The 19,101-nt window shown below is 39.2% G+C and overlaps 1 protein-coding gene across 1 annotated transcript; it reads right to left on the bottom strand.

Annotated features, from left to right (window-relative positions):
* Positions 1 to 8,049: 8,049 nt before the first annotated feature.
* On the bottom strand, positions 8,050 to 18,174 carry LOC128986619 (isovaleryl-CoA dehydrogenase, mitochondrial-like). Its single transcript, XM_054407074.1, has 10 exons — positions 17,964 to 18,174; positions 17,703 to 17,792; positions 15,393 to 15,614; positions 14,460 to 14,621; positions 13,483 to 13,648; positions 12,663 to 12,756; positions 11,363 to 11,453; positions 10,435 to 10,490; positions 9,633 to 9,745; positions 8,050 to 8,645 (listed from the first exon to the last, which is right to left on the bottom strand). Exons 1-10 carry the CDS (start codon positions 18,120 to 18,122, stop codon positions 8,509 to 8,511), a joined length of 1,290 nt encoding a protein of 429 aa, XP_054263049.1. The 5' UTR covers positions 18,123 to 18,174; the 3' UTR covers positions 8,050 to 8,508.
* Between the last annotated feature and the right edge of the window lie 927 nt (positions 18,175 to 19,101).

Raw genomic sequence — 19,101 nt, 5'->3', positions numbered from 1 at the left:
TACGAGGCATACAAAGTGGGTACGCTAACTTCACAACCATACAATTTCCAGCGGGCACCGTTTTCTGACTATAAATGCCTATATCTATATACCAATATTTAGTTCTTCGTTAGCTCTGGATAGTTCTCAAAAATGTACACTCAACTATTCTTTCAAACATTTATAGCATCGTTCTTAAACAGTTTAGAAATACGTTTAAAATTAAATGTGTTAGATTATTAATATATACCGAGAATAAATATTTTTATCTTATGATAAATTTTTTATAATAAAATAATTAATTAAAATTTAGTTTAATGATTTGCAAAAAGGGGGTTTTATTCAATTTCCATGCCTATAGCCGGCTCCAGACTGTACCTACGCTCGCAAGTAGCAAATGCTCGTCCTCGTGTTTTCCGTTCATTGCCGGTATTTTTGCAGTGAACGAATATCTTTGCAATTCCCGAAACGAACAGTTTTTGGGAAAACAACACATGTGTGTAGATGTTTTACTCGTTAGATCGTCGAACGGCAAATATGTCGTGTTTTGGGAGTGGCGCATGTCTGGAGACAGCTTATTTTGTTGACGGAAGAACTTGAAATGGCGCTTGACACGGCTTAACAGTTGAAAATGACTCTAATCTATTTATTTTGTATAGTAGTATACTGTAAGCATTTTTCGTCGAATGAAGGTGCGCGCTGGAAATCAGAAGTGTTAAATTAGTTTATCTATTCATTATGGGCTATACGTCTATTTATTTATTTATTTATTTATTAGTGACAAAAAAATTTTATAACTATCGAGCAGAGATAACGACTGGTAAATAGATATAGACGTTTTTCTTCATATGACAGGACGCGCTAGAAATCGGAAATATCATTAATATAACCACTTTATCAGCCATAACTTTGTTTTATTTATTAGAACTAAAGAAAATCCTGGAGAACTATCTAGAAGTAACGATTAATATTTATTTTATTTTATTTTGCATTCCAACGGATAGCTCCATTTTAATATTTGGTACAATTATACATGAAATAACATAGAATACTTGCTTACTACACTAGCCTAGTTATGCAATAGTTTACTGTAAACAATGTAAATGAATTAGTTAATAAGGAAAACGAAAAGGAGAAACGGCAAAAAGATGGCAAAAATGACAGCGGCAAGCAACAAAACGAGTGGAAAACATAACAATAACAGCATAGCTAATAAAAAATAATAATAAAAAGAATTTTTTCGTTAGATGCAGTTGCACGCTAGAATTTCTGTAGGTGTGAAATTAGCGTCCTTATTCAGCTTCAACTCATCAGGTGCAATTTTAAAATTTTTTTATAACTAACAAAATAAATCGGTGAGCTATTAAGTAGGCTACTTACGATTAATATTAAGATATAGGCACTTATAGTCAGACAAGGGTGCACGCTAGGAATGATTTGGGTGTGAGGTTGGCATAACCACGTTTAAGACCTTATTGGCTTTTTAATTTTTAAGAACAAGCAATAATATTGGTGAACTAACAAGAAATAACGAAGAACTAAAAATTGGAATATAGATATAAGCGTTTTTAGTCAGAAAACGGTGCCCGCTGGAAATTTTATAATTTTGAAGTCAGCGTACTCACTTTGTATGCTTCGTAACATTTTTATTTTTTGAGAACTAACGCAAATATTGGAGAACTATCGAGAACTAACGAAGAACTAACGATTGGTATGATCAAAAGTGGATACGCTAATATGGGTACGCCAACTTCACGGACCTTAAGTAAAGAACAGTTTTTCCTATAATTTTTTCCTGATTTTTCATCAATTTTTTTTATTCATAGATCTACAAACATAAAAGCTATGTTTATCCTTAAAAGGTGTCTCTTGGTACTTGTAATTTCGGTTGCTTTAAAAAGTACCCCTGCCGCAGTAAACCTGCAGACTCAATATTATATTATACTCAAATATTCCCTGAAAACTGTCAGCTTTATTTCCTATTTAAATAAAATGAATTATAATGAGTACCTAGGTTTGCTGCTACAGGGAAGGTATTGAGGTGAGTTTTATATTGAAATGTTGATAGCTTAGTATGAAATAAACAAAATTGCCAAATTTGATTATAATATATCCATATATAAGCAAACTACAACAGTTTTTTTGATTCTCCGTAAGAATAACATGGGCATTTTGAATTTAAGTTTTTTTAACTATATCCATAACCGTTAGGCATACAACAGCCCTTTGCTATACTAAATTATTTCTTTTTTTAAGCTCTACAAAATGGGTTAAGAAATAAATTGCAATTTGTTTGGTTATTAGGGTCAAAAATGGGAAAAACCTATTTTAACCCCATAACCCCATATTGATTTTTAGCTTCAATATAAAATAACTAAAAAACCATCAAAGATACGAATTTCACTACATTAACATTTTTAAAGATCATAATTTTTTGAGTAAATTGACGTTTATTGCAATGTTCTACCTAGAATAGTTCTCGAGTTATAGGCGTTTTAGTAAACGGCGCCCCCCGCCATATTGCCCCCCTCCCCCCCGGGTTGTCGACCACGCTGGGGGGCGACGACATGCGTTTTCGTGATCACTATAGTGCCTATAACAACAATCAGAAATAAAATTGCGTCACCCTTTTCATGCATGCTCAACCCCCTTCAGATCCTGGACTATGTATACAATCTGACAAATATTATGTCAAAAATTACATTGATGCAAGACATCCATAAAATAAATAATACTTTTTTTTTTGTTTTTTTTTAGGGAGAGGAGGGAAAATGCTTTTACGCACACACAGGTAGCCAGCCTGTAGTGTGAGACTCCTGAAATTATCAGACTACTCACTAAAAAACCCCCTCTACTCTGTTGGACACAGACCTGGAATTGTTTGTCACATTACTTCAAGTCAGGCCAACATGTGACCTAAGCCCTCAGGGCTCGCACCGTTTCTGGCATTTTGATTCTTTATGACCTACACCGCATCCCGGTCAAGGTCGATCTTCTTGGCGCGGAGGATACCCTGGATATAATGTGACACACAGGTCCAATTGTCCTCACCCTCCGTCATAATCGGTATGACCGTGTCCACCGACAGCAGTCCTATTAACTGTTGAGCCTCCAGGCGGGGCCTTTCCCAGCGCTGGCAGTGGAAAAATGTATGTTCCACGTCATCGAGAATGCCTGGGCAGTATATGCAGTCGGGAGACACGGCTTTGCCCATCCTGAACAGGTACGACCGGAAAAAGCCGTGTCCCGTCAGAAATTGGGTGAGGTAAAAGTCCACCTCTCCGTACCGCCGATCAACCCAAGGTTGGACTTGCTGTATCAGTCGCCTGGTCCAGAGTCCCCGTGTCTCCTGTTCCCAGCCCTCCTGCCACAGCTGGTAGGTGCGGGTGCGTTCCTCTGTTCGTGCCTCGTCCTCCCCACGGCGCCGGTAAATTGCCTTTCTCTCCGCCGCCAAAAGTTTGACGGGGATGACTCCAGCAATCACCAGGACGGCGGGCTCGGACACTGTTCGGTAGGCAGATGCTACCCTCAGTGCTGCCTGACGCTGCACTCGGGCGAGCCGCATCCTGTATGCCTCCTTATTTAGTGCGTCTGCCCACACCTCCGCACCGTACAAGAGTACGGACTGGACCGAAGACATTAACAGCCTTCTACGACTGGACCGAGGCCCTCCGACATTGGCCATCAACCGGCTAAGAGAAGAAACCACCCTAGCGGCCTTGTCCGCTGTTCGGAAGATCTGATCCCGCCAGCTAAGCTTGCTGTCTACCATGACCCCAAGATACTTGGCAGAACGAACAGTTTGAACCTCGACGGCTCCCACCCTCAGCGGCACGATGGTGTCAATCCGTTTTTTTGTCAAAATCACGATCTCGGTTTTGCTCAGAGCAAGTGAGAGACCGTGGTCTGCCATCCATGCGTTTATGGTACGCATAACTCGGTTTAGCTTTAGCTGAGCCAGCTCAACGCTACGTGCTGCTATCAAAGCTGCAACGTCGTCTGCGTACCCAACCAAGACCGTTTCCTCAGGCATTTCAGACCTCAGAAGGCTGTCATAAGCGACGTTCCAGAGGTCTGGGCCGAGTATGGAACCTTGGGCAGCACCAGAAGTGACACTCATCGTCCGCGGGCCCTCCGCAGTGTCATACGTTAGGAGGCGAAACCGGAGATAATCCTCTATGATGCGCATGAGGTATGCCGGCACGTGGAAGGTGTTCTCCAGAGCGTCCAGCATATCGCACCACCTCGCCGAATTAAATGCATTTCGCACATCGAGCGTTACGAGCAGCACAACCCTGCGAGAGTAGTGGTTAAAATCCTCAGCTCTCATCACTGCTTGCTTCACCTCCTCAATCGCATCAATCGTTGATCGCCCCGTCCTGAATCCATACTGACGAGGGGAGAGGTCCCCCGCAGCGACAACGGCTGAATTCAGCCGGGAACGGATCAATTTCTCGAGGACTTTGCCAGCCGTATCCAACATACACAGAGGTCTGTAAGAGGATGGCAGATCTGGGTCTCCCTTGCCCTTCCCAACAAGCACAAGCCTAGCTGTCTTCCAGCACAAGGGGAAAACCCCTTCGACCAGGCAGGCGTTGTACATGCTCAAAAGGATCAAGGGGTTGGTAGTCAAAACCTTCTTGAGGACTTCACCGGGTACCCCATCAGGACCAGGAGCCTTGTTGTTCTTCAGGGATATGACAGCCGCCACCAGCTCTTCAGGGCTGAAAAGTGGGACGTCGTCCACCCTTCCGAAATCCCGCAGTGGTCGCAACGCGTGAGCCGGGAAAAGGGACTCGACTATCCTCTCCATAGTGACCCTGTCCATAACGGAAGGTGGAGAGCGGGTTCCAAGTTTCTTGGTTACAAGTTTGTAACCCAGGCCCCACGGGTTGGAATCAACATCGTCCCTTAATTTATCCCAGCAACTGCGTTTACTCCGATTGATGGCTCGACGAAGATACCTCCTAGCCGCCCTATAAGCATCCGACTTACGCCGTCTGTCTAGGGGTTCTCTAGCCCTGGTAGCAAGTCTTCTGGCTCTCAATGCTGCTCGTCGCAATTCCGCAATCTCGGCAGTCCACCAGTACACAGGACGCTTATTGCACCGGTATCTCTTGCGAGGCATAGATTCATCGCAGGCCGAGGCAATCAGTTCCATCGTGGATGCAACTAACGCCTCTGCGTGAGGCACGCCAGTTGCGGGATGAATATCCGGCGTTCTTCGTAGGATGGCTCCATTGAATTTTGCCACGTCCAGTTTTTTAATGTTCCATCGAACGGGCACTTGACGAAACGCTGCCACTTGTCTCTGATGACCATCCAGGACGTCAAAAATTATGTACTGGTGGTCACTGCCCGTGTAATCCTCCAGGACTCTCCAGGATCTGATCCTTGGCAAAAGGGACTCAGATGCAAGGGTAATGTCTGGGATCGTCCCCCGCATCCCAGGGCGGCGGAAAGTTGGCGTGTTGCCCTCATTCAGTACAACGAGTCCGGCTCTGGCAGCAAAGTCCAGAATATACTTGCCCCGGGAGTTGGTGAGGGTCATTCCCCACTCGACAGCCCTAGCATTAAAATCACCACCCACGACGACGTGTCCGGTGGTATCGCGCACGCTCTCTTCTAGGCGGTCTATCTTCTCACGAAAGTCACGGATGGCCTCGTTGGGAGTAAGGTAGACACTGAAGTAAGTGACATCCCTGCACCGAACCCAAACGAAACCTCGGCCATTCGCGTGACCCCGCACTTGTACTTTAGCTGCATTACGAGCCCAGAATGCAGAAGTACCAAGACTATCAGGGAACCATAAAGATGGGTCCCTATCTCGATACTGGTACTGTTCGCTGATTAAGAGAGCGTCGACATCATGTTCGAGGGCAAACTGACAAAGAAGTGCGTCAGCCGTCCTGGATCGCTCCAGATTGCACTGAAGGATTCTTATCTTCGTGGGAGGTATTTCGCTTGCTGTAGAGCAGTATTAAATACACTACACTGCCCAGACCCAGCTATATGCTTTACGTGTTTGTCAGCGAGCCCATTTTCTTTGCAAAGGAAACAGGACTCGACTTTGCAGTCCTTACGGATGTGACCAACCTCCCCGCACCGAAGGCAGTTCTTGCTTCGGTCGGGTCCCTTGCAGTTTCGGGAGGAATGGCCGAAACAGAGGCATTTAAAACACCTCTTCACTTCCACTCTCCGTCTGAGCCTGCAGTTGACCCAGCCGACTCTCAGATGCTGGAGTGCCAGCACCCTAGTGGCAAGCGCGTCTGCCATTTCGGCGATTGCCATCCGCTGCTGACTCCTATTGGGTTTTGTGAGCCAAACCCTTAGGATGGCCGTTTGCCCGGCAAGCTCGGGTACAGCTTTCTTCAGGGCCTCAACAACGTCACTCTCCGTCGACACACAATCAATGTCTCGAACCTCAATTGATGTCTTGGGCTCAAGAGCACGGACGGTGCCCTGGCCTTCAACAGCTGCCTTCAGTTCGGCAGTAAAAACAGCCTTGTCTTTCGACTTACCCAGTTCAAGGAGAACGTCCCCTTCCCGGGTTTGTCTAATCGACCGTACAACCGTATCGGTCTGCTCCGGTTTAGCTTTGGCCTTTATTACGCCCAAGACCTCGGCAAAAGATCTCCCCCCTGAGGGTTTGACAAGGATTGCCTCCGTCCTGGGCTTTTTGGGCCGCGACCTTTTCGGAGCAGGGACCGAGCCGGGCCCAGTTTGGGCCACGCCGGTTGGCTGTGCCTTCACTGCCTCATTCTTCATGGAGGCGACCTCCGCCCGCCTCAATTGCCTCTTCTCCTTTTTGGAAAGGCGTTTTTCCCACACAGCCTCAGGTGTCTCCACCACTGACCCCTTTCGGGAACTTCCCTGAAGGGGGGTCGTGGGTTGCTGTGCCTGTCGGCGCCTCGCTGGAGCTGCAGCTACGTCCGAAAAGGATCTGGACACAGCAGACGAGAGGTCCGTCTGAGTCGCCTTGGCCTTAACCGTGGTCTTTTTGGTCTGGACGCCTTCTTCTCTTTTTGGAGGACTCTCCGATGTGGAAGGCCTCCGACGTTTCTTAGAGGGCAGCGCTCTTTCATCGGGCAGGGACACCACCTTTTCGGCAATCTTTTCCATGGTCGCCTTGCTTACCAGACGGCAGGCAAAGACAAAGCCAAGGTCATCCTCTAGTTTGGCCATTCCATTTTTGACCACTTGATTTACGGCTCTCTGGGTCCGGAAGGTGTCCAGCATAGCCTTAATGGTCTTTTCCATGTCACGGAGCCGGGTTTCAATGTTACTATCTGCGTCAAGATATTCCTGACGCAGAAGCACAATCTCAGAGCTTTCCGACCGCGACGTCGCTGTGAGGGTTTCCTTCGGCATCCCTACAGCATCTACATCGCCAACATTTTCTGTACCTTTCCCAGCTCCACTTCCCGAAGGAGATCCTAACGGGGGAATCGTAGAGCACTTGAAAGGTGCAGGTGGCGGAGATGTCCTCACGTTTTTCGGTGGTGGCGACCTCTTAAGTTTGGAGCTTCGGACAAAAGGGCTCTGCTCCACTTCAAACGAATTTACTTGCTCATTTGAGCTCCTCTTCAATGATGTGTTTGGGGTATTTTTATCAAAACTCATCGTGTTTTCTCCAGCGCATCGTGCGGCAAGGAGCGGCCCGGAATCAGTCAGGAACGGGTATACCCTCGGGGACAAAAACCCCTACCCCGGTTCCCCGGGGCCCGACCTCCGTTTGCCCAGCACCGGATACCTGACGTGCCGGGGGTCGCCCGTCGCAATGCAGAGCCCGACCTCTGCATCCATGCCGCACTCCCTGACCAAGGACCGAAGTGGCTGGTTTCTCACGACCCACTGAGAATACCCATCGGCAGTGCAGAGCACACATCAACCCCTGCAACACAACAGGGGCACTCCCAGGGACTCCCAGTGAGATCGTCGGTCACCCTTTTAGTCGCCTCTTACGACAAGCCCGAGAAGGCTGCGGTACTATTCTAACCCGGTACCGCACGGGGGATAAAATAAATAATACTGTCTGTTATAGAAATATTTATTTAAAATAATCCCATACATAACAACAATGTAAAATAAAAAAAATATAAATTAACATAACAATGTTTTAAAAACTCACTCTTATTTGTGCAAGTTAAAGTAAAATAAAATGTATTCAAATAGTCTAAATATATTATGAGTCATGGTAAGATTTTTGGATATAAAGTATTGTCTTCAATTTCAAAATATTACTATACTAGTAGTGGTATCTTTGAGCATTGAATCTAAAAAGTCATTATGTGGCTAACATACTGCAGAAAACGAACAGCCTGTCTAAAGTAGCTGTATAACTCCCTAGGAAGTAAAAGTCAGCTCAGTTTAGTGTCGAAAAGATTCACTTTACGTCCTAGTGATGAAATTTACTGTAATTCGTTTGGATCCACTAATCTCCGCATCCACCCGATGTTTTAAACTGATCTACAGTAAATTAAATCAGTTTCTGATAATCATACATTTTCATCCTAATCTTGTCAGTATTTAATTTGCGTATTCTGCATTGATAGCTCTTCCGATAACTAATCTTCGCACTTCAGTTGTACCAGCCCCGATCTCGTAAAGTTTGGCGTCCCTCAGTAATCGTCCAGTGGGGTAGTCATTTATGTATCCATTTCCACCTATAAAAATCAGAAGAGGTTGATTATTTTATATATTTTTGTTTTGTTTCACTTGTTGATACCACTGTTTTATCACAAGATACCCCCTGTAAGAATCCATTTGGTTAGGATTTTTACGATCATGTATATAGTGTATAACACTCGTATACTTACACTTTCTAGCTCTGTCCATCGTTACAATCAAAAAGACGAGTCACAACCGGTGTGTAGCACACTGTTTGGTATATGTACAATTATAAGGCTGTATTTCTTTGTGAACTCAGTGGTTTACTAATTTTCACACAAAAGGTGCGGTTTTGAAACCCATCCGTTTACTTTTAAGCACACCTCTGATGGTTCAAACTTTTTTAAAGTTCAGACTATGGTCCATTCTAAAAAGGTATCTGAGATTGAGTTTATTGTACTATTGTTAAAAGATAAAACGTCTAAACATCTAACAGAAATATAAAGACCTAGTGTGACATTCTTACACCCTGCTCTTCACTGCAATAAATTGTGATGATTAATAAGCTTCTGTCCTTGGTATAGGTCCTTGGTCCATTGTTATCAGATATGGAATTAATTAAATTTTGTATATACTTTTATCTAAAATGGCTTTTATAAACAACCCAATCACTGAACCAATTAAATTTTAACTTTCCTAGGTAGCCGACACCTGTATAGAACTCCAGTACGCCAGTCCACCCGTCCACTCGTCTAGTCTAGTGCAGTATGAACGAAGAACCACCTCGTGCTCAGATTCAAAGTTTACATTTGCCGGTTCGATACCAAGAGGTTCATGACCCAGATGTAATTTTATGTTGGGCTATTAATTGATGCTAACACAAGAGTGACATTTTTCATTGCAAGGCCACCGGACTATTCCCTTACAAAAACATAAAAAGTTGATGACGTTGAAAAAAAAAACATGGAATATAATTACATATTACTACGTACTTTAGTTAAAAAAGAGGTACTACTAAGAGGTAAAAAAAAACAAAATCATACCCAAACACTGTATTGCGTCTAGAGCCATTCGAGTAGCAGATTCGGCACAGAACATGAGCACACCCGCACAGTCTTTGCGGTTTACACTGCCTGAATCACAGGCCCTGGCAACACTGAGGCAGAAACACTGTCAGGCACTCTTACAGTTACATCTAATATTTAACACTAGATATTATTACTGAATCTATTGTTACGCGTATAGGTGGCGTCCCCATCTCAAATGAATGTGAATATCAGAATGATTTCTATCTGACAGCAACACCACAGGTGCGTATTTGAAGCTCGTTTACCCTGAGTAAAGTCAAAGTCAGTAGCTTTTTGAAAAGTTTTCTGGCTAAAAAAAAACATCTGATCTCAGATTAAAGTACGGCTCTGACACCAGGGTGTCTATTTAATACAAAATGAGTGTTTTGACAAAGATCAGCTAGGACCATTAAAAAAGTCCGGAGTTTTCTCGGGATTAAACCGGCAACCTTCAGATTAGTCGGCAAGCACTGTATCCAATCAACTACATTGCCAACCAAACGGTTACAAAACTGCACAGCTCATTTCATTCTAGACATCCATCTACACCTCCATCATTAAGTAAGCCCACAAAACATTTTGTGTTTTAGACAAGTAAAAAAGTGACATTTAGCTAAAAACAGATGTCCAGTAAAAGTAACATTAATAATCAACTGATCGGTTTTCCCTCGCCCTAAATTAGAGCGCGGGAAATGACTACTGTCATTGATTCGTTAAGGAGTGATGAAAAAGTATTTTTGTTTTTGATTGAAATGTACCGTAGTAATTAATGACAAACCTGTATAAATAGCTGCGACATGCGCTTAGATGTATGTACATATCTGCAAGTTTGCTCTGAAACAAGATACAAATGAGAAAAAGAGAGCATACACATACAAAGAATAAAAACTTGTCTACTGAGTTAACCGTAGGTACTGAAACTAATAGAATTTTGAGTTTTATTTAGTCAGTCACAGTGGTGAGACAGTGCTGATCAGCCTTAAACATTTTAACCACTTTTATCACTTTTTATTCCATTTTAATAATTTGATCAACATGACTAGTTCTCTGACTATTGTGATTTTGACAGTATTTTAAAGAATCTTTTGACATACTACAATGTATTAATAGGTACATTGATGATGTGGTTGCATACAATGACCTGACAAAGTTCTAAGGAACAAAACTAGTTGTCATACCATCAACTGTAGTTGGATAAGGTAATCCTTTTATTTTATCAAGAATTTAACCCTTGTAAACTCCTGTGATGGACTCTTGGAATGTAAAGAACAAAATCAAATTATAGCAGAAAGTTACTGTAACTTTCTTGTTAAGTTAATTTATTAAATCATGTATTAAATCATTTGTCTCTGTCTGCCATCTACAGTTCACAATCTCACCAGGCCAAGTTTATATGGGCTGACTGGACTATATCCCAGAGCACCAAGTTTTTAGGAGCAGAAAATTTCCAACATACATATTTTCATTAGATCTTCTTATTCACTTTTCGGTCGCATTCACGATCGCGGTTACCTGGCGACGGTGACACAAGCAGCGGGATGCATGTTCATCTCATTCGGCACTGTTGGTGTGATTGACTTGTACTGGGTCTGCGTTAAATATTTGTGTAATACAGGTCTTGTCACTGTGTTCTAATAACACTGACCAACTTTTCTAGTCTAAAGTACAGCAGAAATTACAACAAATATAGATACTTTCTAACTCACCTGGATAAGCTGAAAATGTCCCACAGGTTGTTGGAATTGTTTCCTGACATGTACATACTCAAACGTGGTGTCCACACACGCTTGCATAATGCTACAAAATCAAATAATTGTTTAAAATCTATATATTAATAGGCAAGCATGTTTCTTTCAAACCTTTTTTCTCAGCTCGTGTGCATCGCAGGGAAAATCTACGCATACTGATGGAAAGATATTTTCCTGTAGATGTGCTGAATGCTTTTAAAAATTAAAATAGGCTAACAAATAAGAACAAAAAATGAATTTGAAAACTTCAAAAAATTAACATGGACCATATGGGTTGCCATGATGGTGACGAAATAACAACAAAATGTAAACAGAAAATCAAAACAAATGGAAGAAATTCCAATCACATGTTTTTTTTACAGTGTGGGGAGAAAATAGAGAAGTCTGTACATTAATTATTTTTGGTCGAGTTTCGACCACAGGACGACCACTAGTATTTATTAAATCCCTACCTATATAGATGTCTAAATATTTGAGGAGCTAGAGAATCAACTTACACCATTTATACATAAACATGTAATTCTGTAAGTAGCTCTAAAACTTATATGAATAGTTTCTATAGTTTCATTAGAGCGCATAAAAAACATGGTTTATAATTTATATGAACTAGCAGAGTACCCGTCCTTCGTACGGGGTTGGTATATAAATATAAAATGCTTATTGCAGTTATGGAAGAGGACACGGTTTAGAGAATTTGGCTCTTAATCTATACGTTATGCGATAGTATAGCAAATCTACCATAGCCATAATGTTCTACCGGTCTACCACTGCACCTAAACCATAGAAAAAAGTAAAGTTGTCATTGTGTACTACAGCTTTTTGTTGCTAGTTGGTTCAAATTAGCTGTTGTCATAAATGCAAAAAATATTATAGTGCTGCACCCTGTTGGTAAACCTTATATAACATTTTAATGCTATTTAAATGTCATAGAACCAACTAGTGCAGTCGAAACATATGACAAATTTCTTTTTAAATTCCTTTTAAATATGAATACTGAAAACATGAAAAACTCCAGAGCCACTTGGGCGGAGCCTGAAAGGGATTTTGAGATAAGAATATGTCTATATCTTAATCGGGAATGTGAGCTATCATCATACCAAATTTCAACCCTGTCGGTTTAGTAGGCTATACTTAGTATACGGTTTTACTTGTTACAAACATCCATCCATCCATCCAAACTTTCTCACTTATAGGATAGGAGGATAGAAAACACTTAAAACAATTCTTAAACTAGAAAAAAAAAACTTAAATCCATTACCCAATAGGTCCTCCAGCTAGAACCAGCCTCTCAAGATCCAATCCACTCATGAGCACATACACTCCCTTGTTCTCCTCTCCCAACAGATTAGAAGCTGGAAATATGTAAAACAAAGGAAGTTGAAACAATAGTAACTTACATAAAAAAAACTACAGACAAAACTAATCTCTTTATGTAACTACTTTAAACTTTTTTTGTCAAAAAAATGTACGCTTTTAATTTTAGAAACAGTAGTTGTACATTGATAAGAGGTTTCTAAACAGTTGTTGGACTAAAAGAAAAACATTGTTCTAGGCATTGAACTCAGATCAAAAATAACAATATTCTCAAAATCACATTCAGATCAAAACCTTCAGTTTTACTCTCACTTAGGAATATGATTAGGAAATTGTCTTCCAATACTATTCAATATATTTACACTCCATACGGTAAACATTACAATTAAGACCGTACTTATAAATCAATGTACAAGAAGTTACAATAGCTCAACCAGTTACACCGGTCATCATCCCAGTTAGAGATTGAGAGGATCAAAATTGTGTTGATACGTAAATGCTATTGGTTGCTGTAAGTACTGGAAACAAACTTCAATAAGTTCCGGCGGAATCAAAGTTGACTTTTTCATTAATACTTACATTCTACAACTTAAATTTTTATAATCACAAGGAGAAAATAATCATTAAATCTACTAAACATTTACTAGCTACTGAAGCACAACTAATTGTAATAAAGAACGTTTCTGCGCTGGTCTATAATGAGAGATGTCTTTACCAGAAATATTTTAAATACTAAATTGAAATGAAAGGCAGCTCTAAATTACCTGGTATTTTGGCATTCTCAAAAACAAGTTCACATGTGTTAGAGCCTCTCATCCCAAGTTTATCCAACTTCTGGGCCGTAGAAAATCCTTCGGTTCCTTTTTCAACAATGAAAGCAGAAATGCCATGCTGTGGTTTGGAGGCGTTGGGGTCGGTTTTTGCATACACCTGCAGTAAATCAAAACCTTATTTACTTATAAAGTATTTAAAGATGAAATAACTCAAAATTTTTGTCCTGTGGAAAATATTGTGTTTCATCACAAAGCTGGGAAGTAGTCGTGATCACAGTACGAGCATGATAGCTTGATCGGCCAGCCTCCACACGTACATTTCATGCAAGTTTGTTAACACCCCATTAGACTTTGTACCACCACCACTTTGTATAACAAATACAGGTTGTAAAACACAACTCATGCATATACAATAATTATATCTTTGTTTAATATAATCTATTTTAACAGAATTTTCAACTATTTTTAAAAAGCACACCCTAACGACTTTAAACAGTTTTAATATTTATTATGAGAGTGCAATATTTGTCCACACATGTCCAATATCCTATTGTGCGCAGCTTTGTTTAGGAAAGGCCTACGATTTGTATGTAGTGCTCTATGGGCTCAAGAGATGATTGCGCCTCCTCCTCCCTTTCCGCGAAGTAACTCTTCTTCAGCCCCCCCAACAAACTTAAAACCCTTTGCCCCCCTGGGCCTTGGTTTATGAGTGTGGCGAAGAAACTGGCGTTATGACTTTTTGAATATGTGTGTAAATTTGCACTCCTACCGATTTTAGTAGGCCTACATCTCGGATGTTTTTACCTGACTCTTTCTGTAAACAACAAATTTCTGGCCTGCAAGGGATACAGAAATCAGCTGTGTACTAGTAGTGTGACAAAAGCATTACACAATATTTATTTTTGACAGTAAAGAAATTACAAAAATATACCTAAATAAAAGCGTAGAATAAGTTATTAAATACTCACAATGAGAATGTCTGCATCAGGTCCATTTGTGATCCAGAACTTGCTACCATTAAATATGTAGTAGTCACCTTTCTTGTCTGCTCGGAGTTTCATGGAGACGACATCAGAGCCTGCCCCTGGTTCGGACATAGCTAGGGCCCCAATGTGCTCTCCAGTACATAACTGTTAACAGTGTTAACAGGGGTAGAATTGTATTGAACAACAATTAGGCATTTAAGGAGAATCTACGATGTTATTTGAAGAGTGTTTTGGGTGGTAGATCTAATTTATAAATCTGAATAAGTTTTCCTTGTGGAGTCAGAAACTACTCAGAAGCATTTTGTGTAACCTTTATATATGATTTTATAATTAATGAAAATTTGGCAAATATGTCAATTATTTTTGAACTCCTGGACATCACTGGACTTTTAAATTCATATTGTTTCCTACTCAAACAGTAATAAAAAAATATTTAACTTTTCAATGTTATTTGAACAACAAGACCTGTATTATACAGATTTGTTTACCTACCTTTGCCTGAAAGTCTTGTAGAATGTTGAAATTACTCAATGCGCATTTCGCTGCTCAGTGTGGCATCTTCATGCCGACTGTAACAAGGAAAGTACCCTGCCGCTCATGTCACCGGGGAAAAGAACAATAAGAATTTAAATATATAAATATAATGTAAGAAATTTAAGAAGAACAAGTTCCAAGAAGATCGCGCACTGAGTGGCGAAATGTGCATAAACTAATTTCAACCTCCTACCAGACCTTCAGGCAAAAAAAAGTAAATAAAATCTGTTAACTTTTCTTAATGAACAGTTAAAGTGAAATATTCATTCTTTTTATGGTGTAAAATTTTTGTATTTCTTGTATGAAGATGAACTCGTGTCCTATTCAGTTAATCCTGATATCTAACAATCCTTTTTAGGGAGTATGTTTAATTTATTTTACCTTAGGTAAATATTTGAGCTTCTGCTGCTCAGAGCCGTTACGGTGTATCTGGTTGACGCAGAGGTTTGAGTGAGCGCCATAGCTGAGTCCAATGGCGGCGCAAGCCCTCGAGAGCTCTTCAAGAATCACAATGTGATCGAGGTAAGACCCATCCGACCCACCATATTTACTACTCACTGTAATGCCAAGCGTACCAAGTGATCCAAGCTTGGCCCAAAATGGCTGAAATCATGAATGATAACCGTTTACATCGGGTAAAAAAATTAAAAAATTACTTTTAAGTCATCTTAGTGTTAGGTTGTGGTTATTTTCATCACTTACATTAATAACAGCATAAAGTAGAGCAGTGTTTCCCAACCAGTGTGCCGCGGCACACTGGTGTGCCGGGAGGCCTCTGTAGGTGTGCCACGAAATTTTAAGTAGTTAAAAAATTTTTGATCAAGAAAGAAACTTTTAATGAGTAAACGTCGAGCAAAAATTTCCCACTAGAACTCAAACCAGGGTTTATTAAATATTTCTCACTAATTATTGGTAAATTCATACAAACTTTAAATCAAGCTCAATGTTTTATTATTATTTAAAACTTTCCACATTAATAAACACTAAATAATGTACACATGTTAGATAACAAATGTGAGTTTTATATTTTTTACCTTTTATATTTATATTTACTAGTAAAAAATAGGTTTTACGGAGTAAGATGTAATTGAAAAAAGAGTTTTTTATGCACTTACTAAATGTAATTTTAACCAACGATATTTTGTAGACAAGTGTGCCGTGACTACAAACTTGTTCTAGTTAGTGTGCCCTGAACGGAAAAAGGTTGGGAAACACTGAAGTAGAGTTTTGAGACATAAATGACACTTCCTGTAACATAAATATTTTTGCTATACTCTATGTAAACTGCTCAATAATGGAATAATGACACAGCTAATATGAAACCAAACATTCAAATTTTTGTTTAATGTAAAAAATTCAAAAATGTATGCAAAAAATAGTTAAAAACAACAAATTTCCGTAGAAGTCAAAGTATATAGATTATTGTTTATTTTATTGTGTTTGATGATATCTTACAAATATATTATTTAAAGGTAGAATTTACAAATTGAAATAAAACAGAAAAATATCTACATAATTATAGTGTTTTTATGTACAATGCATGATATTACCATTGACTAAGGATTAAGGAAATAAAAATTTCCTTTTAGCGAATTTCCCTATAGGGAAGTAGCTATTACCGTAGGTCTCATGGTAAGACCTAAGCCCGGGACCGATTTACTTTTTCATTTTGATGTCCCCAGAGGCCAAAAACAACATTCGTTCAAATTTTTATATATCTATATATAGAGAGATATATATATATATATATATGTCCATCCGCACGATAACTTGAGTAATTTTTGTCCGATTTTGATAAAATTTGGTTTGAAGGTGTAAGGCGGGATAAACTTGAATGAGTTCGCGAACCAGCATGATCGAACTATGGGAACGGGGGTTTATGGGGTAAAAATAGGTTTTTCCCATTTTTGACCCTAAAAACACAAAATTTCAAAATTTCTTTTTAAACCATTTTGTAGAGCTTAAAAAAACAAATAATTTAGTATATTGAAGCATTATTATGCGCCTAATTGTTACGGAGAAAATTCAAAAAGTTGTAATTTTAAAATTCCCATGTTATTCTTATGGAGAATAAGACAACTGTTGTAGTTTGCTTGTTTATGAACATATTTTGATAAAAGTTGGAAAATACATTAATTTCTTACTAAACCACAGTACCTTTTAATATTCTACATAAAAAAAACTTGTTTACCCTCCCTGTTGCAGCAAACCTAAGTACTCATTAAACTAATTCTGTTTAAATAGGGAATAAATGTGATATTTTTAAGGATACATTTTAGTTTAGATCCAATCAGGCAAATGGAAATTCGCTAAGTCTGCAGGTTTGCTGTGGCGGGGGTATTTTCAATTCAATTCATTTTATTAACGGCAAACACCATTTTACAAGTGGGTTTAACAAGATATAATTAATATTTAAGAAGATGATCAATCAATATTCATAATCAATAACAAAGAACACAATTAATTGAAAGAAATAATCATTAAGAACTATACAAAAACAACAACAAAGAGTAACAACAATTGATAAAGATTTTATAAATTATTAACAAGGATACAATATTTGAAAATGAAAACGATACAGTGATAAATACTCTAGACAAAAAGATTGACGAGATAATATTGCTTGGCAGTTGGCACCTACTCCCACTGATTGTGTGGCCCTTTGTTTCCCTTGTCTGTGATATTACTTACCCTCAGATCAGAAAACCCATTTGTCCTATCAATCTCTGCTGCTTTAGGGGCCAGTTCCTTCTGAGCGAAATTGAATATGTTTTCTCGAAGCTGTAAAAATAAATTTGTATTCATAGACATACTTGAATAACAGAACCAACAATTTTCAGGGTGCACAAAAGTGACCATTCCGATTTCAGTACATTAATTTATATGTTTTAGAATAAAGATATTATGTAAACAAAGAAAATTATAATATAATAAAGATGAGAGGATGAATACCTGAATCTGTTCTGGTGATAATCCAAAAATACTTTCATCTATTGGATAGTGCTTTGAAGAAGAAACATTCCTTATTATTACATTTAAGAATAGAACTTGGTTTTTTGAAGTGAACCTTGTACCTTTTAATAAGGTCTTTAAAAACCTATGAGACATCATTTTAGGTAATACACTAACCCCTCAAAACATATTGTTTGCTTCACACACTCTAGAATCTATAAACAAAAACAGACTGCTGAGCTGATAACAGTGATAACCCGATTTATAAGGATTGATGATAATAGAAAATTTAAATTTGACACAGCTGAGATTGGACTTCGGCGGTTTTTTTTTAACTTTATTTTATTTTGGACTTCAGTGGTGGATTTTTTTTTCATAGGTGCCAAGGTGCCCAACATTACCCATAGAGTAACGATGCTGATTTCTTATACCTTTTATATTTGTAACAATGTATTTTGTTAAGTAAAGTACTTAATTAAGATCCAACAATTTAACTGCTGTATTACACAGTGAATAATACCATGGATAAAACATTGGTACTTCCCTAAGTGTGCTCATATGCTGATGTCACCCAGATTGCAAACACCATTTAGAAAAAATTGTATAAACAATAACAATCAAATCAAAACAAATATATACTTATATGATAATGGTAATACAATCTGCTAATTTTTTGTTTGCAATCTGGGTGACGTCATAGCATATGGCGGGAATAGCACACCTATGTATTTTCCATTTTCCTTCCACCATAGGTACTCCCTTAGTAGATTTCTCATTCTTATGGAACAGCTGAAGCTAATAATTTTATTATTATTATTATATAGAGGTCGCGTTTTGTTTACAGTTTGTTTTATGAATTGTGGATATTTATAGGCATGCACATGTATAATAAAAATTTTAAAGAATACAGTCTCTGACTTACTATAGGATGGACCCAATATTTACGTTGTCTTCTTTTTTCTTAGACCTAATTAGAAGAGCACAAACAAAGGGTAATTCTACAAAGTCCATTTTTTTAGGATAGCTACGCATTCGAAAACATCCATAATCAACTAAAAAATCACCACGTGTGCGCCAAGACATAAATTAAGGGCAATTTATTTTTGGCCGATTTTTTTATCGGCCTCTCAAAAAATCT

The sequence above is a fragment of the Macrosteles quadrilineatus genome, unplaced genomic scaffold (assembly GCF_028750875.1).
Source record: "Macrosteles quadrilineatus isolate MER2022 unplaced genomic scaffold, UCM_ALF_1.0 Scaffold_2__2_contigs__length_208266976, whole genome shotgun sequence".
In the NCBI taxonomy this organism is placed as follows: Eukaryota; Metazoa; Arthropoda; class Insecta; order Hemiptera; family Cicadellidae; genus Macrosteles; species Macrosteles quadrilineatus.
Note: the sequence above shows the minus strand (reverse complement) of the source record. Positions and strands in the feature narration are given on the sequence as shown.

Coding starts and splice junctions, on each gene's coding strand:
- LOC128986619 (XM_054407074.1), bottom strand. CDS start 18,122: ATGATGTCTCATAGGTTTTTAAAGACCTTATTAAAAGGTACAAGGTTC. Junction 17,793..17,963: donor TATCACCAGAACAGATTCAG/GTATTCATCCTC, acceptor TTATTTTTACAG/CTTCGAGAAAACATATTCAA. Junction 15,615..17,702: donor ATGGGTTTTCTGATCTGAGG/GTAAGTAATATC, acceptor TCATGATTTCAG/CCATTTTGGGCCAAGCTTGG.